General features: G+C 49.5%; 6 protein-coding genes across 10 annotated transcripts; 3 read left to right on the top strand and 3 right to left on the bottom strand.

The window, feature by feature from the left end:
- Nucleotides 1–369: 369 nt before the first annotated feature.
- On the top strand, nt 370–2,011 carry LOC6498369 (transcription elongation factor S-II). Its single transcript, XM_001962605.4, has 3 exons — nt 370–691; nt 805–891; nt 956–2,011. The coding sequence occupies exons 2-3, from the start codon at nt 820–822 to the stop codon at nt 1,829–1,831; spliced, it is 948 nt and encodes a 315-aa protein (XP_001962641.1). The 5' UTR covers nt 370–691; nt 805–819; the 3' UTR covers nt 1,832–2,011.
- A 1,906-nt stretch (nt 2,012–3,917) lies between these two features.
- LOC6497164 (chromodomain-helicase-DNA-binding protein 1) lies at nt 3,918–11,792 on the bottom strand. Of its 3 annotated transcripts, none has more exons than XM_001962606.4 (7): nt 11,548–11,792; nt 10,146–10,640; nt 9,966–10,078; nt 9,730–9,903; nt 5,107–9,666; nt 4,923–5,045; nt 3,918–4,845 (listed from the first exon to the last, which is right to left on the bottom strand). In XM_001962606.4, the coding sequence occupies exons 1-7, from the start codon at nt 11,554–11,556 to the stop codon at nt 4,644–4,646; spliced, it is 5,676 nt and encodes a 1,891-aa protein (XP_001962642.1). In that variant the 5' UTR covers nt 11,557–11,792; the 3' UTR covers nt 3,918–4,643. The 3 variants fall into 3 exon arrangements, with proteins under 3 accessions (XP_001962642.1, XP_014761538.1, XP_032310948.1); XM_014906052.3 differs by lacking the exon at nt 11,548–11,792 and adding an exon at nt 11,422–11,546; XM_032455057.2 differs by lacking the exon at nt 11,548–11,792 and adding an exon at nt 11,422–11,546 and having other exon boundaries at nt 4,923–5,039.
- A 408-nt stretch (nt 11,793–12,200) lies between these two features.
- On the top strand, nt 12,201–13,994 carry LOC6498370 (protein ABHD13). The gene is made up of 5 exons (XM_001962607.4): nt 12,201–12,477; nt 12,539–12,780; nt 12,840–13,181; nt 13,239–13,417; nt 13,476–13,994. The coding sequence occupies exons 1-5, from the start codon at nt 12,339–12,341 to the stop codon at nt 13,594–13,596; spliced, it is 1,023 nt and encodes a 340-aa protein (XP_001962643.1). The 5' UTR covers nt 12,201–12,338; the 3' UTR covers nt 13,597–13,994.
- LOC6497163 (DNA repair and recombination protein RAD54-like) lies at nt 13,669–16,761 on the bottom strand. Its single transcript, XM_001962608.4, has 6 exons — nt 16,635–16,761; nt 15,261–16,584; nt 15,054–15,207; nt 14,590–14,995; nt 14,368–14,531; nt 13,669–14,313 (listed from the first exon to the last, which is right to left on the bottom strand). The coding sequence occupies exons 1-6, from the start codon at nt 16,635–16,637 to the stop codon at nt 13,989–13,991; spliced, it is 2,376 nt and encodes a 791-aa protein (XP_001962644.1). The 5' UTR covers nt 16,638–16,761; the 3' UTR covers nt 13,669–13,988.
- A 218-nt stretch (nt 16,762–16,979) lies between these two features.
- Nucleotides 16,980–20,521, top strand: LOC6498371 (ER degradation-enhancing alpha-mannosidase-like protein 3). Of its 3 annotated transcripts, XM_044716448.1 has the most exons (9): nt 16,980–17,122; nt 17,179–17,221; nt 17,290–17,616; nt 17,708–17,854; nt 17,912–18,731; nt 18,788–19,181; nt 19,261–19,532; nt 19,667–19,765; nt 19,830–20,521. In XM_044716448.1, exons 3-9 carry the CDS (start codon nt 17,444–17,446, stop codon nt 20,361–20,363), a joined length of 2,439 nt encoding a protein of 812 aa, XP_044572383.1. In that variant the 5' UTR covers nt 16,980–17,122; nt 17,179–17,221; nt 17,290–17,443; the 3' UTR covers nt 20,364–20,521. The 3 variants fall into 3 exon arrangements, with proteins under 3 accessions (XP_044572383.1, XP_014762100.1, XP_001962645.1); XM_014906614.3 differs by lacking the exon at nt 17,179–17,221 and having other exon boundaries at nt 17,222–17,616; nt 19,261–19,505; XM_001962609.4 differs by lacking the exon at nt 17,179–17,221 and having other exon boundaries at nt 17,222–17,616.
- Nucleotides 20,522–21,246: 725 nt separating this feature from the next.
- On the bottom strand, nt 21,247–27,161 carry LOC6497162. Its single transcript, XM_001962610.4, has 5 exons — nt 26,401–27,161; nt 24,674–26,305; nt 22,565–24,613; nt 22,306–22,504; nt 21,247–22,218 (listed from the first exon to the last, which is right to left on the bottom strand). The coding sequence occupies exons 1-5, from the start codon at nt 26,903–26,905 to the stop codon at nt 21,426–21,428; spliced, it is 5,178 nt and encodes a 1,725-aa protein (XP_001962646.1). The 5' UTR covers nt 26,906–27,161; the 3' UTR covers nt 21,247–21,425.
- Between the last annotated feature and the right edge of the window lie 534 nt (nt 27,162–27,695).

The following is a 27,695-nucleotide window of genomic DNA, read 5'->3' as shown; positions in this document are numbered from 1 at the left end:
GATTCAGTGCTAACCGGTTCGAAATATGGACCTAAAAGTACTTTTTAATAAACGAGTAATGTTTAATAACATTAAAAAAGCTCGATTTTTTAATCTATAAAGGTATTTTCTAGGCGAGCATTAACAGAGATAACAGTATAATAACAGTTCTCCCGATTACAACATTTCCCGGTATAACTTTGCCACTATATAGCAATCTTAGGTTTTTTGCTATCGTCTAAATATAAACATAATTTATACATATCATACATATTTATACATATCTGTACGAAGCTTAACGGTTACACTTTTTGCGCTTTGGCCAACCGATTTAGACCCGTTTTCCAACACTAAAAAGGCTAAAAAAAAACTCTAAAGATTTCAGTGATGTGCAACGCTAACGTCGAAAATTTCGATGAATTTGAGGGAAAACACGGTCACTCCACCGCACGTTCTGCGAATACAGAAAGAAAATATAAACAACTTCTATTGGAGACGTTTAGAAACTTATCAAAAAGCAGGAATTCCCAAATCAAAAACAGGCCTGAAATAAGATAACAATTCTGTAAGCGGACTGTGGACTATTTATTTCTAACGTAAGCTGTTTTTGCCGTCCAAGGGGAGCCGCCAAATTATCCACACTGTCCGGGTAGTGCGGTAACATAAAATCACACGAAAAAAATCACAAGAACCTTTATTGGAGCGAAACAAGGTAGATATTGTATATTTTAGTCCAAGGGGCGTGGCTAAGCGCAGCATATGCGTCCTCGGAAAATGGGAGTTAGCTGCTAACCTAACCTCTGTTCTTGGCTTCCTTCCCGGCAGATTCTGGCTGACAAAATGAGCGTGGAGGACGAAGTGTTCCGAATTCAGAAGAAGATGAGCAAGATTTCGACGTCTAGCGACGGCACAGTAAGTTCAAACAACCTAAAAGCCCTGCATTGTTAATGTAATCACCGAAATTCGTATGTTCTAGGGTCAAGACCAGGCCTTGGATCTGCTGAAGACACTACAAACGCTGAGCATCAACCTGGAAATCCTTACCAAGACCCGTATTGGTATGACTGTGAACGAGCTGCGAAAGAGCAGCAAGGACGAAGAGGTCATCGCGCTGGCCAAGACGCTGATCAAGAACTGGAAACGGTTCCTGGCCAGTCCGGCGCCAACGACGCCGAATAATAGCTCTGCCAGCAAGGAGGGCGCCTCAAACAGCAGCAGTGCCTCAAAAACCTCATCCACCGCCAGTAAGTCGTCCTCCAGCAAGGACAAGTCCAGCAGCAGCGGCAGTTCTTCAAAGGACAAGCGCGAGGAGAAGAGGGCATCGTCGTCACAGACCTCGTTTCCGTCTGGTGGAATGACGGATGCAGTGCGCCTCAAGTGCCGGGAAATGCTCACCACTGCCCTGAAGATGGGCGAGGTTCCCGAGGGATGTGCCGAGCCTGAGGAGATGGCGGCCGAGCTGGAGGATGCCATTTACGCCGAGTTCAAGAACACCGACATGAAGTACAAGAATCGCATCAGGTCGCGTGTGGCCAATCTGAAGGATCCAAAGAATCCTGGCCTGCGCGGCAACTTCATGTGCGGCGCCGTGTCTGCCAAGCAACTAGCCAAGATGACGCCTGAGGAGATGGCCAGCGATGAGATGAAGAAGCTGCGTGAAAAGTTCGTCAAGGAGGCCATTAACGATGCCCAGCTGGCCACCGTGCAGGGCACCAAGACAGATCTCCTCAAGTGCGGCAAGTGCAAGAAGCGCAACTGCACCTACAACCAACTGCAGACCCGATCCGCTGACGAGCCGATGACCACCTTTGTCATGTGCAACGAGTGCGGCAACCGATGGAAGTTCTGCTAAGTCCCAAAGCCCCACACTCCAAATCGTACATCCACCACCACTATATTCTTATTAATTTTTAAAGACACACATTAAAAAATTTTGTATCTGCTGCCAGTTTACATATGGAGGCGCCTATACACTGACCACCTAAGAGAGAGATGAGAAATTTCAATAAACGAAAACTATTGATAAAAGTAACTACTGTGGCACGCCGGTGATAAGACACTCGGGCGGCCACATGCTGTTGTGTTTCTGATAACGCTGCTGCGTTGGTATTGGAGCGTCGGGTTAGACATCCAAACCAGTTTCTAGTTCCAAGACCGGCTTTGTTTTTGAAACTGCCACTCGCACTGTCGATTGGTAAATATGTAGAATTTAAAAGTACGGATCTAATCGGATCGGATCGGAAAGTTTTCGAATTGGAATTCGAAATAAAACTCAAGATTGTTTTTTTGGTGGGCTTATCTTTTATTTATTTGGGTTGCTATAAATAATCTCAGATATTGTTCCTCTTAATTCGATAGACCTGCGAGAAACTTGTGAAACTGAAAATAATGTCTAAAAATTTAATCAAAATTCTTTTAAAAGAATATCCCAGGCCCAGAAAACGTGACGAAAAATCTAAAAAATATTTTGTTTCTAGATTTTGATGCAGATTGGTGGAGAATTGATGTACAAATCTTTTAAGACATTCCGCTCAAGAATCGGATCTAAATTGGCCAAGATATAGCAATCGTAAGGGACCATAATGTCCTTCCCATGCACTTTCCGCATTTTTAAGAGGATGGCCCAGAAAATGTGACGAAAAATCTAAAAAATATTTTGTTTCTAGATTTTGATGCAGATTGATGGAGAATTGATGTACAAATCTTTTAAGACATTCCGCTCAAGAATCGGATGGAAATTGGCCAAGATATAGCAATCGTAAGGGACCATAATGTCCTTCCCATGCACTTTCCGCATTTTTAAGAGGATGGCCCAGAAAATGTGACGAAAAATCTAAAAAATATTTTGTTTCTAGATTTTGATGCAGATTGATGGAGAATTGATGTACAAATCTTTTAAGACATTCCGCTCAAGAATCGGATGGAAATTGGCCAAGATATAGCCATCGTAAGGGGCCATTATGTCCTCCCCATGCACTTTTTGCATTTTGAGGGGGATGGCCCAGAAAATGGGACGAAAAATCTAAAAAATATTTTGTTTCTATATTTTGATGCAGATCGACGGAGAATTGATGTACAAATCTTTTAAGACATTCCGCTCAAGAATCGGATGGAAATTGGCCAAGATATAGCCGTCGTAAGGGGCCATAATGTCCTCCCCATGCACTTTCCGCATTTTGAAGGGGATGGCCCAAAAAATGTGACAAAAAATCTAAAAAATATTTTGTTTCTAGATTTTTATGCAGATCGACGGAGAATTGATGTACAAATCTTTTAAGACATTCCGCTCAAGAATCGGATGGAAATTGGCCAAGATATAGCCATCGTAAGGATCCATAATGTCCTCCCCATGCACTTTCCGCATTTTGAAGGGGATAGCCCAGAAAATGTGACGAAAAATCTAAAAAATATTTTGTTTCTAGATTTTGAAGCAGATTGGTGGAGAATTGATGTACAAATCGTTTAAGGCATTCCGCTCAAGAATCGGATGGAAATTGGCCAAGATATAGCTATCGTAAGGGGCCATAATGTCCCCCCCATGCACTTTCCGCATTTTCAAGGGGATAGCCCAGAAATTGTGACGAAAAATCTAAAAAATATTTTGTTTCTAGATTTTGATGCAGATTGACGGAGAATTGATGTACAAATCTTTTAAGAGATTCAAGACAAGAATCGGATGCAAATTGGCCAAAATTGGCCGGAAAGTTGTGGCATTTATTATACTATTTATTATACATAGAAGCCTTTGGAACAGCTACACGGACATACGGACATGCGTATATAGTTCGAGGTGATCCTGTTCATGGAGATAGAGGGTCTAAGATGTCTCCCCCACCGCGTAGCACCCTTTGGACTATGGTCCACAGCTTGCCCGAGTTAGAGAAGTAAATCCGAAGGCACAACTTTCAAGGACACGCCATCAACAGCTTCAGTTTTAATCGAATATAATTTATAATTTATTGATATAATAGATTTGACGTCAACTACAACGCACTTTATGTTATTATACCGTTAATATTAATAGCTTTAAATTTAACTAAATTACACATTTCCGATTCATTCGCTGTTTATTTCTAAATGTATATAAAAGTTGAATGCAATATAGACATTAAACAAATCCATAGTCTGCTGCTATACATCGCTACAATGATACGACTGGATCCTGGATCCCCGCATTCCGGGCCCCATTCCATTGCTTTGTTATGTGTTTACAAATATATGTTAATGTATAAATAGTGAGAATTTGTTGATCTTTGTTTAAAAGCTTTTTAAACGACACATGCCATGCGTCGTGGCTACTAACAGCTCACCTCAATAATAACCCGCCTGCTATTGTAGGCATGTGCTATACAGTAGTTAAATGGTACAAAAATAATGTTTTTCCTTAGCAATAACACGAAAGTTAAAGCCTTTGACTTATACACAGTAGGTCTAACTTAGTTTGCTGGTGGCATTTAGGTATTAGCGCTCCATGCTCAATGATACAGTACTTGCTGCTGTGCGATCGGATGTGACACATAATTTATGGTAGCCTATACTAGCTGCTAGGTATTTCTTGTACAGATCTACGCGCTACAATAAACGTATTGTATGCTGGTTCGATTCCTTAGGTCTAGATGTTTTATGTACAACTCAGGTTCGGTTCTAGATCGGGTGCCGGCACCTCACGTCTGCGTGCGTCGCTCGTAATCGCTGCGTCTGTAATCAGCCGGATAGTCACGCGGCATCACCGGATAGCCGCGAGGATCACTGCGATATCCAGGTGGCGGTGGCGGCAGGCCTGGCACGACACCATTCGGCATGTAGTAGTTGGGCGGCAGGTAATGGTTGGAGTAGGCATGCGGTGGCAGGTGGGCGGAAGGATATCTAAAATAAAGGACATCAAAAGGAATTAAATATTGTTCTGGAATGGCAAGAAATCCTCTGACTCGACCTGAACTCACCTACGTTTGTCGGGGCGTCGATCGCGATCACGTTCACGATGATCGCGATGATAGCCACCGGAGGCACCCCCACTTCGGGGATACCCTGGATCGTACCTATCGCGTTTGTAGTCGAGGCTGTAACTGCAACGAAAGAAAGCAATTAGAAAGGTGATACCAGGGATATACCATTACCAGCTATTACCGTTCTCGGGCGTGCCACCGCTCGGACTCTGGCGTGTAGCCGGAGGGGGCTGGCGGTGGCTCGTAACCGGCACGACCACTTCGACCACTGTTGGGCGTCGAGGGCGAGTTGAGGCCTTGCCGTCGGGCGTTACTGCTGCCGCTGCTGCCCTCGTAGGAGCCACCAGTTCCCGGTGGTGCGCCACCTCCACTGTAGTAATCCCCACCCCTTTGATGCTTCTTTCGGTCCTCGTGCCGCTCTATGTTGAGACGCTTGAACGACATGGACTTCAGTTGGTCGCTGATGCCTCCGCCTGGCATTCCCGCTATTGCACTGCCGCCTTCCGCATCGTTCTCGTCCCTCTTCCGCTTCAGCGGCGAGTCGTTGGCGAAGCGACCAGATGCCAGAGTGCCACCAGGCTCTGAGAATCGAGACTGCCCGCTCCGTTCCTTGTCCTTCTTCTTCTTTTTGCCGGCACCCTTGTCACGCTCCTTGTCCTTCTCCTTCTCCGTCGGAAGCCCGTTGCGTTTGGATTTGTTTGGACTGCCCGCCGCATCCTTGACTCCGTCCTTGCCCTTTCCCTTCCCCTCGCCAGTCTCTTGCTTGAGGGCGTGCTTGTAGATCTTAAACAGACGCTTTGCGTCCAGCTCCGTGAACTTGGACACGAAGTACCACAGGTTGCTGCGCCACTCCTTCTTCTCCGAATCGCCATATGGCTGGAGGCACACGTCGATCTGCCGGCCGATTTGGAGCAGGCAGTCCCTGGTGTGCTGCAACTGGTCCTGGTCCGACAAGCTCAAGTCCGGCTGGTCGAGAGCCTTCAGAGCCTTCTTTACCGGCCGCATCTTCTCCTTGCACTCGTTGAAAATGCTGGGATCCAGGTCGCCCAACACCTCCAGGGCACGGGGCTCGTTGTTGGCCGTAAAGTGCATCGGCTTGTTGCCGTTGTTGTCCGAAGCGCTCGTCTTCTTTGTCCGGGCCTTGGCCCGCTTGGCCTTCTTCGCAGTGCCGCTGGTCTGTTCAGCGGCCGCAGCATTGTGCGGCGATCCGGCGGACTGATCCGCCTGACTGGCGTTGCTCTCGGTGGCCACCACAGCCTCCTCGCCTTCGTGCGGCTTACTCTCCACATTGGAACTGGCTCCATGCTGACTGGCCGCCTTGCTGTCGACGGCTTTGGTGCGAGGACGACGTTGTCGCCGCTGCCCTCCCTTTGTGAGCTCCACGTTCTTCTTAATGATCTTCAGCAGGTACTCGGCTCGCGTCTGCAGCTGCTTGGCTTGTGGCTTCCGTGTGTCGTTCAGAAGGATCTTGTCCGTGAGTTTGAGCGCGGGATCCAGCTTCATTTGCTCCCAGGACCCGATGCCGTACTGGTAGATACCGCACAGCAGCTTCGTGTCCTCCTCGGCCCCCCAGTCGACGTCGAAGAGTGGAGCCCGAGTCTTGATGTTGAAGGTCCAGTTCTGACGCTCCTCGGCAGCGCTGGGCATGATCTCGTTGAGTGGCTGCAGCTCCTGCTCGCAGGCCAGCAGCTTTTTGGCGTTGAAAGAGACGCCGCCCAGCTTCACCGAGAAGGTGGCGCGGGCCCGGCGCTGCTTGGCGCCCGGTGTCTCATCCACCGTCGCAGTCTTGTTGTCTTCCTCCTTGTGTTCGTCCAGGAACTGGACGCATCGATCGTGCAGCATCTCGCCGAGCCGTTTCAGCTCCGCCAGCGGCTTCTCCTGGAGCTCAGCGTCGCAGGCGATGGCCTCCAGCCGGTGCAGGGGAGCCGGAAACTTTTTGTAGCTTCGAATGAAGCGCCTCAGCTCGGCGTCTGTGAAGCCAGTTATTTTCTCCTTCATGGCGGGACGTCCCCGCTTGCGAGGGCGCCCGTCATCGCCACTACCGTCCGAGCCCAGTTCATAGTCGGAGTCGGCGGAGTCGTTCGCCTGCTGCTTGCCCTTGCCCTTTCCGGCACCTCGCTTCCCGTCGGCCTGATTGGCGGCTGCGGTCTTCCGGCGGGGCGGAAGGTAGAGATCTTCCATTTCCTTGGCTCTCTCCTGGTCCTCGATGACCTTCCGATAGCCCTCCGGAATAATGTCATCCCAGTCCTTGCTGTCGTCCTCCTCATCGCCAGCGCTCTGATCCTGCTTGTTGGCCGACTCGCTTGGCTCCTCCTCGAAGGCAGCTATACTGGCCACCTTGAAGGCGGACAGCAGGTCATCCCCCGGCATTTCTGGGTCTTCGTTGCGGGTCTCTGCCCTTCGCAGAATCTCGTCGATGTCGCAGACCAGCTCATCGTCGTGCTCCTGCTCGTCTTTGAACAGCTCCTCGGCTCCGAACTTCAGGATGGCGGACAAGTCGTCCTTGTTGAAGGGATTCGAGTTGGACGAGTGCCCGTTGCCGCTCTTGTCGAGCACCGTTCGGCCCGTGGTGTCCATTCGCTGAATGACGAGGTGATCGAGCACCATTTTCTGCTTGGCCCGCTCCACGATCTGCTCCTCCACGGACCGGGCGGTCACCAAGCGATAGATGTTCACCTGGTTCTTCTGGCCGATGCGATGGGCCCTAGCCTGCGCCTGGAGATCGTTCTGCGGATTCCAATCCGAATCGAATATGATCACCGTGTCGGCGGTGGCCAAATTGATGCCCAGTCCCCCCGCCCTTGTCGAGAGCAGGAAGCAAAAGTCCTGGCTGCCCTCGGCGTTGAAGTGGTCCAGGGCCTGTCGCCGCATTTCACCCTTAATACTGCCGTCGAGGCGCTGGAAGGGGAAATGGCGCTTCTGCAGGTAATCCGCCAGGACGTCCAGCATTCGCACCATCTGGGAGAAGATAAGGACACGATGGCCGGTCTCCTTTAAGCGGCACAGCAACTTATCCAGCAGCACCAGCTTGCCAGATCCCTTGAGCAGCGTCTGCAGCGCCTCGTCCTGCTGCAGGCCCATCAACTCGAACTCCGACGGCCGAATGAGAGCCGCGTGGTTGCAGCACTTCTTCAGCTCAATGACTATGTTCAGGAAGGTGGAGGTGCTGCCGCGCTTGCCCTTGCGCAGTGCATCGAAGTTCTTGGTGAGGATCCACTTGTAGTACTGCTTCTGCAGCGAGGTCATCTCCACGCGAAGAATCTGCTCCACCTTCGCCGGCAGCGACTTCTCCACGTCCTTCTTCACCCGCCGCAGGATGTACGGTTCCAGTTGCTGGTGCAGACGCGTATATCCCTTGTCCTCGGCATTGCCGTGCTGCAGCTCGAAGTTCTCCCACGTGTCGAACTTCTCGGGCATGATGAAGTGCAGCAGCGCCCACAGCTCTTTCAGGGAGTTCTGCAGCGGTGTGCCGGTGATCAGCAACCGATGGTTGGTGTCAAACTCCTTGAGGGACTTGTACAGCAGCGAGTCGTCGTTCTTCAGGCGATGCGCCTCGTCCACCAGTAGCGCCGCCCACTGGAGAGTGCCCAGAAACTGCTTGTCCTTGAGGACGATCTCGTAGGTGGTGAGAATGCAGTTGAATTTGAGGCGCTTGGAGCCCTCAAACTGCCATTCGTACTGCTGGATGAGCTCGCGCGACTTGATGTCGCCCAGGTAGGTGACCACATTCATGTCCGGCGCCCACAGATTGAACTCCCGCTGCCAAGCGGTCATCGTACTCAGGGGCACAACGCAGAGAAACGGCCCGTAGAGGTGGTGCACCTTGAACAGCGAGTACAAAAAGCAAATCGTTTGAATGGTCTTCCCCAGCCCCATCTCGTCGGCCAGGATAACCGAGTTCTCCTTGCACCACGAGTGCAGCAGCCAGTTCAGGCCGTCCATTTGATAGTCCCTAAGGGTGAGGCCGGCAGACAGAAACTCCGGCTGGTTTTTCAGCCGTGAGAACTTCGGTCGGTATTTGAGAACCCTGCAGTGGCGCGAGGGCGTACACTTTGAGCATTCGCGCTCGCTAAACTGCTCCGCACAGCGCTGCCACTTCCGCATCACCAGAGCGGCGTCCTCCCAGGTAGACTCGGCGTATGGCAGCGACTGCCACTTACACAGGTACTCCTCGGTGCCGTCATCCGGTTTGGAGCCCTTGGCGATGATGCGGTCCACGTTATTGTACGACTTGAGCAGCTCCTGCTGCAGCTCCAGCTGGCACTCGAAGTAGTCGATGTCCTCGGGGCCGGCGTATCGGCGCCAGTAGGTCAGATCCTGCTCCTTCTTGATGAAGTTGTCCAGCTTCTTCATGCCCTTGGCCTTCATCTCGCGAAGCGTGGTCTCCGACTCCCACGTGTTGTGGATGTAGGACCACCCCTTCCACTTAATCAGGAACTGGCACTCCGAGTTAGCATCATTCTCGGAGTTTTCCTGCTCCTCATAACCGGCATTCGGATCAAATCCGTTTTCCTCGATGGCGTATATCGTCGTCTGGTTGCCAGTGCATCCTTTCTTGCCCACCCGCTGCGCAAGGATGCGCTCTATGGTCTCGCACTTCTCCTCCTCTTCGGCGGCGGCCGCAGAGGCAGCTGCCTGACTCTCGTCGTATTCAAAGTCCAGCAGGTCTTCCGAGTCGGTAGCCTCGTCCTCAGAAGCCTCCTTGTAACTGACGGCAGCTGCAGTGCGTCGGGTAGCACATCTGCACCAAAAAGTAAAGCAATGATTAGAAGTTAAAGAGAGAAGTGATAAGAATATTGGTTACCTCTTGCTGGCATCATCGTCATCACTATCCTCAGAGCTGAAGGACTTTATCCTGCGTCGCTGCTGCTGTTGAGCTGCCTTGCTCCGGGAGGCACCGGCTGCAGGCTTGCGTTTGTTTGTGGCGGATGTGTCCTCGTCACTCTCCTCGCTCTCGTCACTTTCGTCCGAGTCCCAGCTGGGAAAGTAAACAATTGCGTTGACAAAACAAATGTGGAAAACGAAAGCTCAAAATCTCACGTTTTCTTTTTCTTCTTGGGAGCCGGAGCACGCCTAGCTTTGTCAGCAGCGGCGGTTGGCGGCTTCCTAGCCTGGCGTGTACGTTTTGGTCTGTAATCCTCTTCATCGTCCTCCTGCCAAGCCAAGAAACAAGCCGAAATCATGTAATTGCCATTTCAATAAAAACAAATCCGGACTTACGCTGCTGCTGCTGGAGGTGGAAGAGACTTTGGCGGAACTATCACTGGCTTCGTCGGCAGAGGGCTCGCTGGTGGCATTCTGCTGTCCAGTTTCCTCATCGTCGTCATCATCATCCTGCCCCGTTCGCGAGGAGCTTCTGTCGACGCTCTCGTTAGACTTGCTGTTGCTCTGGTCAGGCTGTGGTGCCTCAGTCTCCGATTCTGAATCGCTGCCACTCGAACCAGCACTAGAGCTGTCCTGGTCGTCTGTGAATCCATTTGTTTTGCTATCCGCTTGAGCCGCAGCTGCTGTTGGCGGGAAGCCGGCCGTCGTCGGCGACTTGGCCTCCCGATCCGTGGAGGCATCACTAGAGTTTCCGCTGGAGCTGTCCGAATCCGAGTCCGATCCGGATGAGCCACTCCCGCTTCCGCTGCCACTGTTTTCACTGAGATTGGCCTCGTCCCGATTATCATCTTGTTCGTCTGAGCCAACACTATTCGCGGATTCATTGAGTGCCTGGCCATGGAAGACAAGAAACGAAATTGATGGGAATTGAAGCTTAATTGATGAGGAATAGCAGAAAGATCTCCTCGGGGATCGACATAAACCTGTTGCAATAGATGGAGCACCCACAGGTCTACAACCTGAAGAGCCTAACACCTCGAAAGCGGATGGATTGTCAATCCTGGCACAAAAAAACGTGGGTTCCATGCCAAAAACTTGTCTCAAATAGAGGAAAAAATGTAAAAATATTTAAGGAAAAAATTTTAAATAATTTTTAATCGAAAAAGCGAGTAGTTCGAGAGTAATCCAGGTACCGGCATCTATTTGGTGGCCATGAAACCCAGCAAATCTGTCAAAAATTCCTCAATGAAAAATTTTTACCTTTGGATTTCTGATTACGTAACGGATGAAAATTTTTAAATAGCACTAGAAAACGATGAAATACTGGCATTTTTAAGGATTTTTGGAGCCACAGAAGATGAAAACAAACCGAAAAGGCTGAATTTGATGAGAATTTGCGAAAATGGGTACCCAACAGATTTTCAAAAAATCAACACTGAGAGCCACATTGGAGCCTGGAGAGTTGAATGCCATCGTTAGATGTGTGAAACAAGGTCCATTTAACTGAAAAATCCTTTGATTCGACAAACCAACTCATTCACAGCCGCCCCAACAGCCAACAGAGTGCGGGTGTCTCGCACAGAGACTCCCGCGGACTTCGGGGCTGAGCGGCCACGCCCACAATACGGAATGTGTGTTTCGTTTGGAGCACTGTATTTTAGTTCATACTCACACGACGACTTAGATGAAACTGATTTGAATCGCCTGGTTTCGAATGATGGAAGAAATTCATACTTTTTCCGACTTTTTTCACACACACCGACTTTCGACATTCACAGCTTTTTCAAGGCCTACTCACCTGGCTCATTATATTGTCGTGGTAGCACTCTTAGTTGCCTTGTAGCGCTCATTAAATACGGGCAATACACTTGTACACAATCGCTGGCAAATGTTTACGCTTTCCCCGTTGGCCACTTGTTTTTAAATGCACTTTTTCGGCATACAAAAGATGTTCACGTCGTCTTCGACTTCTTCTTCTTCTTGTAATAAAAAATACGCCATTTTGTTTTTAGTGCCATCTCTTCAGCTAGCGCTACCTCTGATCTCTAGATATGTCGCATCCCTGGGATATTTGGCTTTGCCATCTCTAATAAAAGGTAAAAACAAGGTGGCAACTTTACAGAATTATCATTTTTAGTCTTTTATTTGGAATATTTTCAAAAATAATGCAAAAAAACATGGAATAAAAAAACAGTTTTAAATGAAAAAATTATTTTTGTGTGACTTTTGTTGTTGCTTCTTAAACTTTGCAGCTCACATTTCGGTAGCTAAAATCAAACCCCTCAATAAGCAGATTATTAATTATAATCAGTAAAGAATTTTTTAAACATTAAAGTGTTCAAAAACATAAAACACATAGATTAAAAATAAAAATTATATTTCGAAACTTAGTGGGACCGTTTCTATTTAGGTTCTGAAACTATCGAGAAGTATTTGGCGGGATTTCACAATTGTTATCGGGCAACACTAATTTGTTTTTGTTGCACCTCCTCCTCCGCAATTACCTAGTTGTTATTCCTTTGGATTGAGTTTTGTTTTTCGTTGTGGATTTTATGCTGGACATGTAGATCAGCTGGACGAGAGGCGACCATGAAGGAAGTGGGCATAGCTCTGCCCAAGTCGAGGGGAGTCGGCGTTGGAATTCTCGCTGCATTTCTGCTAACCTTCATTTTCTACTATTTCTACGGGGGATATATGACATTCGCCGTCTTCGCAATTGTTCTTCTTTGTACGTTTCATGAATATTATTTAGTGGTCCTCCATGTCTAACACATCATTTTCATCCGCAGTGATATGTTACTATGCACAAGACCTGTTGCTTTACCACCCGGATCTGCCCGCAAACTCGCGAATCTACATTCCGATTCCCAGCATGCACAACCTGCCCCACATCACAGTTAGCATCAAGACACCCGACGCGGTGACGTTGCATGCCTTCTGGATCACCCAGCCGGAGGAGCGAAGCAAGTCGGTGCCAACGCTGATTTACTTCCATGGCAACGCCGGAAACATGGGCCATCGAATGCAAAATGTTTGTAGAAATTCTCAAAGAGATATCAGTTTGTAGTGCTAACACCCTTTTCTTTGTAGGTGTGGGGCATCTATCACCATTTGCACTGTAATGTTCTTATGGTGGAATACCGAGGCTACGGCCTGTCCACTGGTGTGCCAACGGAACGCGGCCTCGTCACTGATGCGCGGGCGGCCATCGATTACCTGTACACCCGCCACGACCTTGACCACTCACAGCTTATCCTGTTCGGACGATCTCTCGGCGGCGCTGTGGTAATTGACGCAGCTGCAGACACTGTTTACGGCCAGAAGGTTATGTGTGCCATCGTTGAGAACACCTTCAGCAGCATACCAGAAATGGCAGTGGAGCTGGTGCATCCCTCTGTGAAGTACATACCAAATCTAATGTTTAAGAACAAGGTTAGAGGTGCCATACATGTTCTTATATTAATACTAATAGTTTAAAAATAATTTCAGTACCAGTCCATTAGAAAGATAGGCAAGTGCTCGGTTCCATTTTTATTTATATCGGGTCTTGCTGACAACTTAGTGCCACCGCGCATGATGCGCGCCCTGTATGCCAAATGCGGCAGCGAGCTGAAGCGCCTGCTTGAGTTTCCCGGCGGCTCGCACAACGACACATGGATAGTAGACGGGTTAGTTCCTAATTAAGTAATCTGTTTAGTGCTTAAATTAATTATATATGTGTTCCAGGTACTATCAAGCAATTAGTGGATTTTTAACGCAACTGCAGAAGGAGCCATCGCCGTTGCAAAAGGCTCCGGAGAAGAGCAATGTTTGGGGCGAGCTAGAGCATAAAATTATTGATGTATAGCTCTCGGACTTGAATACTTCAATATAAAGTGTTCTACTGACTGTGTTAGTACTGCAAATAGTTTAATATTTATACAGGGTTTTAATCCAAGCATTGCCTAGTGTTTTATTTTTTGCTGACGACTGTCATTGCGTTCGAAATCTACATAAACGAAAATGTTCAACAATTGGTGACTTAAAGTAACAGAAATTAATCAGTATTTAAGAGAATAAACGAATACTCTGGTGCAATTAGCCGTTTGCCAGACTTTCCGCCTAAGCTTCTATTGACTCCGCCTGGAGTTTGTTGCACACTTTGTTTAAATTTAAATGAAAATCAACGACAATAGCTCGCATTTCCTACAGAGCTAACATAAATCTGGTTCATGAAACGAAAAATAAACCGAAAACTGTTCAGAATCCAATGAAATCTTCATCGGCGCTGTCATCACTGAGGGGAGGTGAGGGGCGCTTTCTTTGGGTTGGTTGACTCTCCTCCTCCACAGACTCTGCTTCGGCAGCTGCAGATTCGGGACTTTCTACAACCTCCTTGGCTTGCGACCGGTGATGGAAGACAAAGGAGACGCATTTGCTGTCCGTCCAGGCCTGGGCTAGTATGCTATCCGGCAGTCCTCGATTATTGGAGCAGTGATACCACTGGGACAAGTGGGATGTGCAGTCCGTGCTTTCGGAGGGAGGCTTCGTTTGAATGTTTTGGACGCAACGCTTGCACTTGAGTCTGTAAAATATTTAAATTAATAATGGACTTGGATCAGTAAAAAGAAAAACCCACTTCTCATGCGTGTCGGAAAGGATTTTTTGATCAAAGCTAAACAGATCCTTGAGGTCATCGCGGGTAAAGTGCTTCTCGGAGGACTCGTTGTTGTCTATGATTGTGCTGGACAGTGACTTCTTATGCGTCTGCCTTTGTAGGATCTTCTCCTCAATAGTGCCGCTCTGAAATGTTCCCCAAATTATATTCTAATCTTTGAAAGAAATAAGTATAGATACCCACCGCCACTAGTCTATAAATGTAACATGGTTTCTTCTGTCCGTCACGCCATACTCTGGCCATGGCTTGCTCATCGTTGGCTGGATTCCAGTCCGGATCGAACATAAACAGCCGATTGGCCCCAATCAAGTTCAACCCGCAACCACCAGCCTTGCTGCTCAGCATGAACAGAAAGCACTCAGAGTCCGGGTCATTGAACTTGTCCACCACTTTCGAGCGCTTCTTGATGGACATGGTGCCGTCCAGTCTCACAAAACCGTACTTTCTTTTTCTGGCCAGCTGTTCGAACAGATCCAGTGTCTGTGTGTAGTTGGAGATGAGGACCACCTTGTCGTTTCCAGCGGCTCGGATGGCGGCCAGCATGAAGTCGAGCAACATGAACTTTCCACTCCACTCAGGACAGATTTCTCTAGAAGATTAGTTGCCAAATTTAAGTATTTGATTATTTTTCAACTCAGAATTCTTACTTCGGCTTGTAGTTACTTGGCAGCACATTCTGAGAGTTTTCAAATCCCTTCTCCTTGGCTTCAATCTTCTGGTGTATGAGATCCGGATGGCTGCAAATCTTCTTCAGGGTAGTGATGTCCGCCAAGGCCGTCAGCGAGGCCTTTTCATTGCAGTCTTGAAAAAGGTTTTTGTGTAATGGAGTAACATGCCAAAGGATCGGAGCTTACCGGCTAGACTGCGTCGCACTTGGTCCGAGTTCAGGAAATTCGTGTAGAGCTGGAGCTGGATGGCAGTGAGCTTGACGCAAATGACCATTTCGAACTTAATGGGCAGGTACTTGGTGAGGATCTGGTTTGTGCGGCGGATAATACACTGATCGACCAGGCCGATTAGCTCCTGTGTCTTCTCAATGGCCTTCTTCCGCTCCCCCTCGGTGGAGTCTGCGTTCTGTCCTCTCAGAATACTGTTCTCGAAGTTGCGCTTAAAATCCGCAGCAGTGCCCAGCATCTCGGGATTCACAAAGTTGACCAGGCTGAAGTACTCAGTGAGATCGTTCTGTATGGGTGTTCCGGAGAGGAGAACCCGCCGCTTCGTTTTTAAACCCATCAGTGCCTGGTAGGTGAGGTTGTCACTGTTCTTCAGCCGGTGGCCTTCGTCGCAGATCACCATGCCAACCTCGTACTTGCAAAGGATCTCGGCATATATACGAAATGTTTCGTAGCTGATTAGCAGGACGGGAGTGCCCAATTTGGAGGAGGTCATGGAAAACTGTTCCAGGACGCGGATGGTGTTCTCTTTGGTGCCACCTTCCATGGCGAGGCAGAGGAGCCGGCCCTGGAGCCATTTGGTGAACTCCTTCTCCCAATTTTTAACTAAAGACGAGGGTGACACGACGATCGCCTTGTTGATGGTCGGCTTACTCTCGGGACCCTGCCGCAAAAGCGTCCAAACCAGCGTCACGCACTGCAGCGTTTTGCCCAGGCCCATTTCGTCGGCCATGATGCACCCGTTGAAGTCTCCCTTCTTGCCCTCCACACACTCGTACATAAAGCGCACGCCCTCGCGCTGGTGAGGTCGCAGGATGTTGCTCAGGAGCGGATCCACCACAACGTGAACGAGCACCTTGCTCGGGTCCATGGACATTCGCTCATGCTCCGTGTAGTTGGGTGGCTGGAAGAGTACCAGAGCGTTGCAGGCTTGCGGGTCGTGAAGGGGCCGCCGGACGACTACTCGGCGTACGCCGAGGCACCGATTTCCTCCGTAATCGGGCACATAGTTGTCGATGGGTACCTTGAACTTCCTGGCCAGCACCTGGGCGATGGCTAGCTCGTAGGCACTGTTGGCGGTGAACCGAATTGGCAGGGGAATCTCTGAGTTGGTGGCATCGCGCAGCCCGAACCGCTTCCTCTCCTTGTCCTCATCCGCATCCGTGTCCAGCCGGAGATCCTTCTGGCAGGCCCGTTTGTTCTTCTTCTGAAGCAGTGGCGGGGTGAAGGCGTTGCGGGAGGCGGTGGATTGGCCGATCCTCTGACTAGGCGCCAAGCTGCGCCGCTGAAAGAGACAATGTCAGCCAAGTTCCATATTAAAATCGGAGTAATTACCATTTTCTAAACCTGGTGGCGGTAGCGCGAACCGTTCTTTGAATGAAACAATCGCCGATATATATCGAAAGCAACTCGGGGGATTAGGTCACACTGCCGGACTCCGCGCAAGTGGTTTTTTTTTGTGATAAAATAAAAATAAAGAAAATTGCGGCGTTGATAAGACATACGCTTGGGAAATCGCCAGCAAAGCACTCTACGGCTAAACACTCCACCCACCTAAGCCATCACACATCGTGGGAGTATTGTGGCAGTACCTCTGGCGGGGATTGGAGGCATCTACGCTACCTGCAGTCGTGGTCATTTCTCACTGGGACAGAGAATCAACAAACGAGATTAGGAACAATTACAATGTTTTTGGGGACGTTGCCGCACTGCGATGCATGACTCGCACAGTGTCGACGCACAATTGCTGGAAAAAGTGCGTAAACGCACATACACACAGCATCGGACGGAACTCGAAAATTAGGTCGTCGTTTCGGCAGCGGGTGAGCAGTTTTGTTGCTATTTTTAAAGCAAATTTTGTTGTTACATCGTTTTTTAGTTCCCAGATTTAATCAACAAATTTTCCGTTTCATATTAAAAAGGTAATTCAGCGGACAAGGGGCCCAAGAGGTGCCGTCAAAAGCGGAGACAAGCATTAACGCACACACAGTCGTATTAGTTTCAACAGCACGTTCAAAGTGAAGGTCAACGTCACAACGGCGACGGCGACGGCAACGGCAACGAACGCAACTGGAAACAGACACAAAACAACCTTAACGTCAACATCAAACTGAGCTGCCGAAGTTGCTTTTGACCCAATCGCAATGTCGCTTTACGCCGTCTTCCCCGCTTCCGGCCCAGGCCCCGGCCCCGGTCCCGGCCAGCGGCTGGCGCTGACATTCATACTGGGGCTGCTGATCCTGGTGGCCTGTGTCCTGAGCACAGAAACCTCCATGCCCACGCAGAACATGTCCCACAAGGAGAGGGCTGAATTGAGGTGAGTCTGGCACACACACATGCGCCATAATCTAATCAAAATAGTTGATTATTATCGCAATTGGTTTCCTAACTTTTCGATCTAATCGCAGGGAAGAGGCCCGGGATATGTTCTACCATGCTTATCGTGCCTACATGGAGAACGCCTATCCGGCCGACGAACTAATGCCACTGTCCTGTAAAGGACGTTATCGTGGTGTGACGCCATCACGAGGCGACATGGACGACATTCTCGGAAAGTAAGCAAGTCTTGCCTAAAATTTAAAGATATTTACTTAAGACCTATTCTTTTTAAGCTTCTCTATGACCCTGGTGGATTCTTTGGACACGCTTGTCCTTCTAGGCGACTTCGAGGAGTTCGAACATGCCGTAAAGCTGGTCATTCGCGATGTTCAGTTCGACAGCGACATCATCGTGTCGGTTTTCGAGACGAACATCCGGATGGTCGGCGGCCTGTTGTCTGCCCACATTCTGGCCGAGTACTTGCAGAAGCAGGCCGACACCATGCACTGGTACAAGGGCGAACTCTTGGAAATGTCCCGCGAGCTGGGCTATCGCCTCCTTCCTGCGTTCAACACCTCCACGGGAATACCGCACGCCCGAGTCAACCTACGGCTTGGTATGAAGGACCCGCAGCTGAAGAAGTCCCGAGAGACGTGCACTGCGTGTGCGGGTACCATTCTTTTGGAATTCGCCGCCCTGTCCCGCCTCACCGGCGATCCAATTTTTGAGGTGCGTGCTCATGCAGCCATGGATGCGTTGTGGAAACTGCGACACCGCGGCTCCGACCTGATGGGCACCGTGCTCAATGTCCATTCCGGCGACTGGGTGCGCCGCGACTCTGGAGTCGGAGCGGGAATCGATAGCTACTACGAGTACCTCTTCAAGTCGTATGTTCTGCTTGGCGACGACAAGTACCTAGCCCGATTCAACCGCCACTATAACGCCGTGATGAAGTACGTCAGCGAGGGACCCATGTTGCTGGACGTCCTCATGCACCGCCCACATGCCAAGTCCAAGAACTTCATGGACTCGCTCTTGGCATTCTGGCCAGGCTTGCAAGTCCTCTCCGGCGACCTGAAGCCCGCCGTCCAGACGCACGAGATGTTGTATCAAGTATGTGATGATATGTCGTATTTGGAGTACATCTTCTTATGAGACTTCTTCTATAGGTTATGCAGATGCACACGTTTATTCCAGAGGCCTTTACCGTAGACTTCCAAATCCATTGGGGCCAGCATCCACTGCGTCCCGAGTTCATCGAGTCCACGTACTTCCTGTACCGGGCCACCGGAGACCATCATTATCTGCAGGTCGGCAAGCGTGCCCTCAAGACCCTCCAGCAGTATGCGAAGGTCTCTTGTGGCTATGCGGCCGTCAATGATGTTCGCACCGGAAAGCACGAGGATCGGATGGATTCTTTTGTCCTTTCCGAGACAATCAAGTACCTGTTTCTGCTCTTCTCTGATCCCCACGATTTGATAATCAACATTGACGAGTTTGTCTTCACAACCGAGGCGCACTTGTTGCCCCTCTCGATCGCCCAGTTGGGGAATGCAACCTTTAGTAAGTAAACCGCCACGTAATGGCATTCATTGGCAGATGTTTCTTAAAATAGCGACCACTAAACAATAATCATTTGCAGGCTTTCGCCAAACAGAAGAGCACAACGTACTCGACTTCATGCGCACCTGCCCCAGTTCCAATAAGCTTTTTCCTGAAAAAGTACGCAAACCATTGCGCAACTTCATTACGGGCTCGTGCCCGCGTACCAGCGGCGGAAAGCGACTTAGTGCCCTGGACTTTCAGGCAAGCAATGCGGATCATCTGCGAGCTGTTTACGACATGGGCATCACCATGGTTTCAGTAGGCGACCGCAGCCAAGGCAAGGTGCGACTGTTTCATAGTTTCTATAATGTAAGTTTTATTTCTGTTTTCGCGTTTTTTGGTTTCGCATGGAATTTCTTCTCTAAAACACTCTTTTTCTGCCATCATTTTCACATTCTTTTGCACAAAAATGACTAAATATTCCATTATCCATGTGTTTGCAGGCCAAGAGCCATGAGGAAGGCGAAATGGGATTGCAGTTCATGCAGGAGATGCTTGAACTAACCAAGATGCAGAGCATGAACCAGCTGGCGGCATTACAGGTTAGTCCAATTGAAATGAAAGTATTGGTATGAGGTGTTATTAAACCATTTCTTTACCCTTTAGGCTGTGGCTTTCACTACGGATGATAAGGGCCAGGACTGGGCCGCCCTGATGGCCGGACCATCGCACTTTAGCCCGGAGCTAATTGGCGATCAGTTTGTGGAGGGCGACGTGGTATTGGCCAATCCGCTGCGCGCCTGTGACGACAGGCTGGACAACGCAGCGGAGGCGAAGGGCAAGGTGCTGATCGCCGAACGTGGCGATTGCACTTTCGTGAGCAAAGCGCGTCTAGCCCAGAAGTCGGGGGCAGCGGCGGTAATTGTCTGTGATAACGTCCCGGGATCTTCCGGCGAGACACAGCCCATGTTTGCTATGTCCGGTGACGGGAATGACGATGTCAACATTCCAGTCGTGTTTATGTACAGTGTAGAGTTTGGAAAACTATCGGCAATAATGAAGAGGAGAAAGAGCCCGCTCCGCGTTCGCGTCATGCAGATGGTGGAGTTCAAGCGCTGGCAGCTGGCCAAGGAGCAGCGAATGAATGAGACGGCAACGGCGACGGGGACGTCAAGCCAAAAGCCGGAGAAGGAGTTGTAGTGCTAGCTGCTACCATCCCGCCCCCCAGCTTCAGTGCTAACCCACGGGTCTCCATTACTCTCAAGTAGTGTCCGCCAAAGTAGATATATTTTTTCAGGATTCATTATTTGTAAATGATAGAAGAGAAACTAAATTTGAAATTCTTGTACTTTACTAGACACGTAAGACTTTCTTAACTCATCCGCTGAGAGAGGGAATTGTGAATTTTGAGATGCTTCCTGGACACATCCTCGTCTTACGTATCCACATCCTCGTACATTCTCTTTTGTAAAGTTGGGCGCCGCAGCCTCGCGACTTTTAGATGAATTTTACTTTTTGTAAGTAAAGCTCGTGTACATAAACTAGATCGTAACGACTAACTAAAAGGTAATTAATTAAGAAGAACTAGTTAGAAATGTAGCATCTCGGGAGGGCGACCGAAAATGTTTAGCTAAAAATAATAGATTGTGTGCAAAAGTAGTTTTAAATATAAAAAAAAAATCAAAGAAAAATAAGTGGTTCTTTTATTGGGGAAGGCACTTGTGGTTTAAAAAATAATAAGGTTTAAAAACAAATAGTATTATGACATTTAATAAAAAGTATTCTTTTATTTTTTCTTTTTATATTTCCATTTAATGACATCTTTTTTCATTTTTCATTTTGGTGTTTGGTGTTTCCTTTGAACTTATGACACTTACTCGGCTAGTTCAGCTCAGAGCAGAATATTTAATTATTAATCTAGTTGAAGGATTTTGTTTTTCTTTGAGAAAATATAAAGGAAAAACAATGAATTAAAAATACTTAATCAACAAAAGTGTAGGCCTGGCTTAGTTCTCTTATTATCTTAACGCAAGACTTAGTCTAGAATCTAGATGAAACAACTGGATGATGATGTGGGTCGGTCTTTACGGATTAACTATCAGATTTTAATCAATTGATAAATTTATATTCGCACCACGTTCTGGACACGTACTTGGGCACAATTAAGGCGTCTAGAGATTGGTCATCCAAGTGGTTTTCAAACAAAGAGTGTGGCAATAACACAAAATACTTGTTTCAAGGCAACGACTACCTACAATTTATCTACACTGGCATAGCTGCAACACAACTGGGCCGCGAAGGCTCAGTTATTGGGGCAACCATCTGCTGATGCTGCTTCTGCTGCTGCTGGAGGGCTAGCTTAAGCATGTGGTTCGCAATGCTGTCCACCATGAGCGACTTTGGCGACATCTCAATTACTTGCGACTTGTGTCGGACGTAGAAGCGCTGCACTCCGTCAGCCTGGGGCGCCAAATAGGTTAGCTGACGCGGGTCGACGGAGCTAATCCAAGCCTCGTCGTTGGACGCAGACTTTATGATGAGGTGATCCCCGGTCATCACAGACTCCAGGGGCGTCTCGAACTGTGGCGACGGCAGGCAATGGACATGCAACAGGCGGTGCGACGGCGTGGCATGCGACAGCTCGCAGGCGATAACATGAATTTGAGCCTGGCTGGACGGCTCCTGCATGAGCTGGTAGAGCACCAACATACTGCTCTGGTCCACATCAAGGCTGGGATAGTGCATCGCTGCCAGGCACCTGCCCAACGGACGTCCCAAATCGTAGTTCATCAGTGTGTCTCCACTGCGGTGATCCCAGACGGTTATTCGGGAGTATCCATAGCCAATCAAGCGGTCCTCCGACAGGCACTCGATGTGATAGAGCTCGTGGCGCAGCTGCTTGAACCCCCGTATCGAGGCTAGTGTGTCCAGCGTTGGGGTGAGGGAGTACTTGCAGATGCCGGAGCGTGGCTTCCCCATCACAATCTCCTGCTGCCAGGCCATGACGAAGTATCTCGATTCTGCGATACTTGTGTATATCACGTTCGATGGTTCGCTGCGGGATGAAACAAGTTCTGGATCGTTCTCTTTCTCTTTCTCTTACCAAGTTCTCTTTCGATTACCAAGAAGCACTAAGACTTACCATTTTACGGAATCCAAGTGCACGGAATGCATACGGGGCCGCAACTCCTCCTCACAAAAATAATACACATTCACGTGCAGCGCCGTCATTTTCACCTCTCGTTTATGTTGCTCCAACGGACGACAGCGCATCTCCAAGTACACGGGCGTGGAGTTGTGCACACACATCCGGCTGCCAAATGGAGCTTCGATCTCAATATCTGTGAAGTGCAAAAAGTGAGATGAAGTGCCTCATTCCGGGCTTGATCTGGAAGTCTTACCTGTGGTAGTTCTCCGCACTCGGCCAAGGTTCATCCACCGTGGCGTCAGTTCCACCTCTAGATCCTTCTCCTTGGTAGGTTGTTCCTCGGGGATCCCACCCAGAGGCGAGGCAGAATTCCGGGGACGATGGAGTACATTGAAGACCTTCGAGAACTTCCAAAAGGATATGCAGCTCTCTTGCACCACGATCAACTGCTCCAGCTCATAGTACATGTACAGAACCAGACCGTGCAACGGGTTGAGGGGATTCGGAAGCTGCGAAGACCCCTCGTTGAGGCGCAGAAGTCCGCCTGGCGGAGTATATTGGAGGTTGGTCTCCGGGATAGGATGAGCCGCGATTCCCGCATTCTGGCGTACGCGCCGCTCACCCCCGAACTTAGAATTTAAGGGAGCAGGTTGTGGGGTCGGAGGGTAGATGAGAACGGGTTGGGCATAAGCTAGCTCGGGGGTCGACTCCCGCTCAGCAGCTTTGTGCTCATCCGAAGGAATTTTAGGTACAACTTTGGGTGACTGAGTGGCCGCCGGAGCAGCAGCTACATGGTTAGCAGGGGCATTCTCAAAAGTAGCTGGTAGGGATTTGGTACGCAAGCGTTTGGTGCGCTTAACGGGTATGATGGGAGCGTTGGTGGAAGTGGATGTGGGTGTTGTGCTCGGCTTGATGGCCTTGCTTCTGCGCGGGGTGTTGGGCGGCACTTGCTGCTGCTGCAGGCGGTGCTGTTCGGGCAGGGTCTTTTCCGCAGGCTCTGTCCGCTTTAGGCCCGACCTTGCAGTCTTGGATGTTGGCACCTTCTTGGCGCTTTGCGTGGTGCCGCCACTCAACCGCTTGCTCCGGTTCTGGGACACTTCATCCGTGAGGGCGTAGCTCTTGAGAAGGTTCACCTTGCGGTTGCGCAGCAGCTTGGAGTTCAAGTGGGTGGTAGAGCGAGTCACCAAGTCCCGGACACGAGGCTGTTTCCCCGAGAGGGGAGCTGCCACAGTGGTGCGCCGCCGCTTGGGAACTCTAGGGGTCTCCTGTTTGGGTGCTCCATGTGTCTTTCTGTGTTTCGGTATTTTCGCTGTCTTAGTATTCGCAGCAATGGTTGCGCCTTTCAATGGGTTTGCTGCTGGTTTCTCCGGTTGTGGTTTGAAGTGGGTCTGCTTCTTGGATGACGAGACTATCGCGGAGGGATGCGGCGCACAAACATCGCCACAGGCCTCAATTAGGTGAGCCGGCGACGATGACATGTGAGAGGTCTGCGTGGGTGTCGGCGTATGCGTCTGGGAGGGAGCGTTGTGGGTCGCCTGAATGATGAAGATTGAGGGTTTGTTCTCGCGCGCCTGGCGCAAGCGCTGCTGCATACACTCAAGCACCTTGGACTGGGCAGGAGCAGCCGCTTCGTAAACCTTTGCGAAGGCTGCCTCCACAGACTTAGCCCGATGCTCCTCCAGCTTCTTTCTCTGCAAGTCCTGCATCATGGTGGATATGTCCGTGTTAATCCATTTCATCTTATTTGGTTCCTTGTCATTGGTGTTCGGCTCTTCCTCGACGGGCGTTTTTAACTTTTCTCTCAGCTCCTTCCTGGCATCCGAGCCATCGCCCTGCATCTGATCCGCCAGAGAAACATCTTTGGCTGGAAGGACTGGCTGTAACTGATCGCTTGGCTCTGTAGTCGCTTCGCAAACTGATTCCAGACTAACATCCCCCTCATTAGCCGGAAGCGGCGCTTGGGACGCGAAGTTCTCGTCCTTGTCGGTGCTCCCATCGCTGCTTGTGTTCACTGGCTTGTTTTTGTCGTTTCCTTGTTGCCGATCCCGCTCCCGCTCCTTCCCCCGCCGTTTTCCACGCACATCGCTGCGCATCCTGTCCAGCTGCTGCTGGGGACGCACTCGAAGCGAGCGACGAGCAATGGTGCTGTTGGCCAGCTCCCGCATAGCTGTGGCCACCGCGTTGGCCGTTGCCAGCTCGGTGAGACCCAGGTAGTTGCAGAACTCCTGCTGCTCGTAAAACATGGCATCGTTAGGACTAGCGAACTGAGGTCCCCGGTTCAAGTCCATCTGCATGGGCGTTTCTGTGGGCAAAAGAACTCCAGTTAGCATACTCTCTTTATTTTTTGGAGCAGTACACTTACCGGATGGCTCGCTGGTCGTCTCCTGGTAGGGATACATCTGGTTCTGCTGCGGTCCCATAAACTGGTGTTGAGCTTGATGCCGCATGACGTCTAGGACCCGGTTGGCCAGCTGTCGGTCCCCTGCACCCACAAGGTCGCCCGAGGTAGTATCCGTGGAATCTAGGATTTCTCTTGGAGTCGCCGGGGACTGGGAAGCGTTAGCCACTAGTCCCGGAGTCGGTGGGGATGTATCTGCGGGTGTCTCGGGCGAGAACTTTTTAAGGTCTGTGGTGGAGGTTTTTTTGGTGTTCTGAGTCTCCGGAAGAGTCTGAGTTTCAATGGTTTTCACGTCCGCGACAGGGTGATCCTGCATCTCCTCCTCTGTGTCATCCTTTTCCGGGACCAAAGTGGTCACAGAGGCGTTATTCATGTCAACTACTTCGTAGCAATCGTCCTCATCGTCGTCCAGCACAATGGTCTCTTCAGTGGGCAGAACGTGCAAGAGACGCCTCTGCACCACCCGGTCCTGCGGCTCGTCCTCCGCCGACTCGAACGCCTCCATAATATCGCGGGTGACTTTGTCTAGGTCGCGAGTTAGCATCTCCCGGAATTCGAGAAAGTTGTGCTGTTGGGTCGGGGCCTTCACAGCCTCGTGCTCTTCAAAGGCAGCCTGGAAATTCTCCACATCCTCGACGGGCGAGCACTCTTCCGTGGCAGCCGTCTCCCAGCTATACACTTTCTCCGCTGGACTCATCTGGGGCTGCGCCTGACAGATACTGGCTAGCCTCCGGTCCATGGCCTCCGCGTACAGTGTGTTCTTCATCAGTTGGGGGCACTTTCGCTTCAATGGCGCCACCTTCGACGGGACATGCCCTTCCATCAGATCGTCATCGTAGTCATAGTTATAGCTGCCGTTCGGCATGGACGAGGAGCTGACTGGAAACTCTGTGGGGCTGCTATGCTCGCGGGTCATCCTGTGGGCAGGTTGACTCTGTAGGGGTTGCTCCTCCTCCTCCAGCTCCGTGATCATAATGGGTTGCACAGGCGTCTGCTGCTCCATGACACAGTCTTCGTCTTCGTCGTGGTCCTCTAGTTCATGATCGTATACCTGGCAGATGTCGGGACGTTCTTCCTCCATTGGCGTGTCGTCCACAAAGCTGGCGTTTTCGTTCTCCTCGTTCGCCTCGTCCTCCACTATTTCGGAGTGTATCAGTGGCTGCCTGAGAGCGGCATCGCTCAGGTAGACATTGTTTCCGTCCGTCAATCGTGCCTCGTCCTCTCCGAGACCACCAATCACCTCCTCAATGTATGCCCCGTTGAGACGCTGATTCGGATTCCTTTCGTCGGGCAGCAGACCCAGAAGCGTTCCACCTCCATTGCCGGCCATCAGTATGGCCCTAGCGAACTCCTGTTCGTTAGCCACTCCTTGCGTGGCGACGAGGATCTCACAGCAATGCTCTTCCGCTAGCATGACCATGTTCTCGCCATCGACCGTTTCGTAGATAACGCATGGTTCCTCGACCGGCTGCAGCTCGTCGTCGTCCTCGTTTCCGTGGGGAACCAAAACGAATTGGTCGACGCCTCCGTTGGTGAGCAGGACACTGGGATTGTGGGCGACAGCGTGCAGCAACGAAATAGGATCTTCAGGCGAGTCTATAATGAAGGTTTTTAAGGAATTATTTTTAATATTTATTTTAAGGTAGGTGTGGGAATATAAAGAGATTATTTTGGCTGAAAGGTGAACACACCATTAATCTGTACATCATGGCAGCTTAGCGAGCGTTTCTCTGGAGTACGCTCCCAATTGGCGGTGGACGTCGCCATTGCCTCCTCGGCTGATAACATGCGGCGGCACAGTCCATAAATATAGTGCGCTCCGTCGGATATGTTGCTCGTACACGACTGGTGTTCGTCCCAGCCCTTGAACCCGCTGCCACTACCGAAATCATCGCTCGAGATCAGACTACGTATGTCCGAGTCGTTGGAGATCACGTGCAGCATGCTGTCCACTGCTGGATCCAGATTCTGGTCATGTTCACGAAACTGCACGTCCTCGCTGGGCAAGCTACTGTCCAAGTTCGACTCTGCATTCTCAACATGGGCTGCTCCAACGTCCGCTCCAGGTACTGTCTCTGTTCCGGCGCTTTGATCCACAATGGCTTCCACCTCGTCTCCTGCCAACGGTGAGTAGATGTCCAGCAGTTGTTCCTCGGCCGAGACGTAGGCCATGAGCCGCGCTCCTCGCTTCGACATCGCGGTCACTCCGTTGCGGTTAAATGCTTGAAACGTACCGTGTAGCAATTGTGGAAGGATTTTTTCTGAATTTAGCACGTGAAATTTAAAAAATATACTTGATGCTGTCTACTAAACAGTGCCCAAACTGACAGTGCCGGTGCATGATTTCAATATCAGGGTCGGGTCTGTTTCTCTCGATTCTTATGTTCTCTAGCTTTGCGTATTTCTTGTTTTTTGTTGTGTATTACATTCCTATTTGGCAGCAAATATTTTTTTTTGATTGGCAGAAAAATTTCTAGCTAAATAGGTAATCGATAGTTTCAGCTATTGCGATAGTATCGCCTAAAATAGCCATTTTATTGCATTCGGCACCTACATGGACGGCCGCTTGAAATAAATATTTGAAAATTGTAAATTATCGATTCACTTTTCAAAAATAAACTTATATTTGTAAAGCAAACATTGTTATTTTATTTTTATATCTTAACTTCAATACTGAAGTGATCTTACTAATAGTATTTTTCGTTAGGATAAATCAAACAGCCATAAACACAAATATGGTATAATTTGTTGTAGTATTTGAAGAAATTCAACTTATTTTCCTGTATTTTCAACTATTTTTTAAATATATTTCGAAATTCTTGATCAAATTGTTTTCTGTATAGTGGGACCAAACGCCTTTCCACAATTAACTGGCAGTGGCAACATAGCTGGTTTTTAGCCAAATCTGGCTATTTTTCAACACTAAAAGTGAAAAGATTCGACTAGGCTGGATATTTCTCAAAATTTGGAATTTATTTGTAAATAT

Source organism: Drosophila ananassae, chromosome 3R (assembly GCF_017639315.1).
Source record: "Drosophila ananassae strain 14024-0371.13 chromosome 3R, ASM1763931v2, whole genome shotgun sequence".
NCBI classification, from domain to species: domain Eukaryota; kingdom Metazoa; phylum Arthropoda; class Insecta; order Diptera; family Drosophilidae; genus Drosophila; species Drosophila ananassae.
The sequence above is the reverse complement of the archived record's forward strand: the minus strand, read 5'-3'. Positions and strand labels throughout refer to the sequence as shown.

Excerpts from the sequence above, each read along its gene's own strand:
- LOC6497162 (XM_001962610.4), bottom strand. The coding sequence starts at position 26,905 with ATGTCGAAGCGAGGAGCGCGGCTCATGGCCTACGTCTCGGCCGAGGAA. Across the intron at positions 24,614-24,673 it reads GACGACCAGCGAGCCATCCG|AAACGCCCATGCAGATGGAC; the intron begins GTAAGTGTACTG and ends TTTTGCCCACAG. Across the intron at positions 22,219-22,305 it reads CACTTGGATTCCGTAAAATG|CGAACCATCGAACGTGATAT; the intron begins GTAAGTCTTAGT and ends TTCATCCCGCAG.
- LOC6497164 (XM_014906052.3), bottom strand. The coding sequence starts at position 11,481 with ATGAATTTCTTCCATCATTCGAAACCAGGCGATTCAAATCAGTTTCAT. Across the intron at positions 9,667-9,729 it reads GACGATGATGCCAGCAAGAG|ATGTGCTACCCGACGCACTG; the intron begins GTAACCAATATT and ends TTTTTGGTGCAG. Across the intron at positions 4,846-4,922 it reads CGACGCCCCGACAAACGTAG|ATATCCTTCCGCCCACCTGC; the intron begins GTGAGTTCAGGT and ends CCTTTATTTTAG.
- LOC6498370 (XM_001962607.4), top strand. The coding sequence starts at position 12,339 with ATGAAGGAAGTGGGCATAGCTCTGCCCAAGTCGAGGGGAGTCGGCGTT. Across the intron at positions 12,781-12,839 it reads TGGGCCATCGAATGCAAAAT|GTGTGGGGCATCTATCACCA; the intron begins GTTTGTAGAAAT and ends TTTTCTTTGTAG. Across the intron at positions 13,182-13,238 it reads ATCTAATGTTTAAGAACAAG|TACCAGTCCATTAGAAAGAT; the intron begins GTTAGAGGTGCC and ends AAATAATTTCAG.
- LOC6497163 (XM_001962608.4), bottom strand. Across the intron at positions 15,208-15,260 it reads AGTGCGACGCAGTCTAGCCG|ACTGCAATGAAAAGGCCTCG; the intron begins GTAAGCTCCGAT and ends ACCTTTTTCAAG. Across the intron at positions 14,532-14,589 it reads ACATTTATAGACTAGTGGCG|AGCGGCACTATTGAGGAGAA; the intron begins GTGGGTATCTAT and ends GGAACATTTCAG.
- LOC6498371 (XM_001962609.4), top strand. The coding sequence starts at position 17,444 with ATGTCGCTTTACGCCGTCTTCCCCGCTTCCGGCCCAGGCCCCGGCCCC. Across the intron at positions 19,182-19,260 it reads GTTGGGGAATGCAACCTTTA|GCTTTCGCCAAACAGAAGAG; the intron begins GTAAGTAAACCG and ends AATCATTTGCAG. Across the intron at positions 19,533-19,666 it reads TGTTTCATAGTTTCTATAAT|GCCAAGAGCCATGAGGAAGG; the intron begins GTAAGTTTTATT and ends ATGTGTTTGCAG.
- LOC6498369 (XM_001962605.4), top strand. The coding sequence starts at position 820 with ATGAGCGTGGAGGACGAAGTGTTCCGAATTCAGAAGAAGATGAGCAAG. Across the intron at positions 892-955 it reads CGACGTCTAGCGACGGCACA|GGTCAAGACCAGGCCTTGGA; the intron begins GTAAGTTCAAAC and ends CGTATGTTCTAG.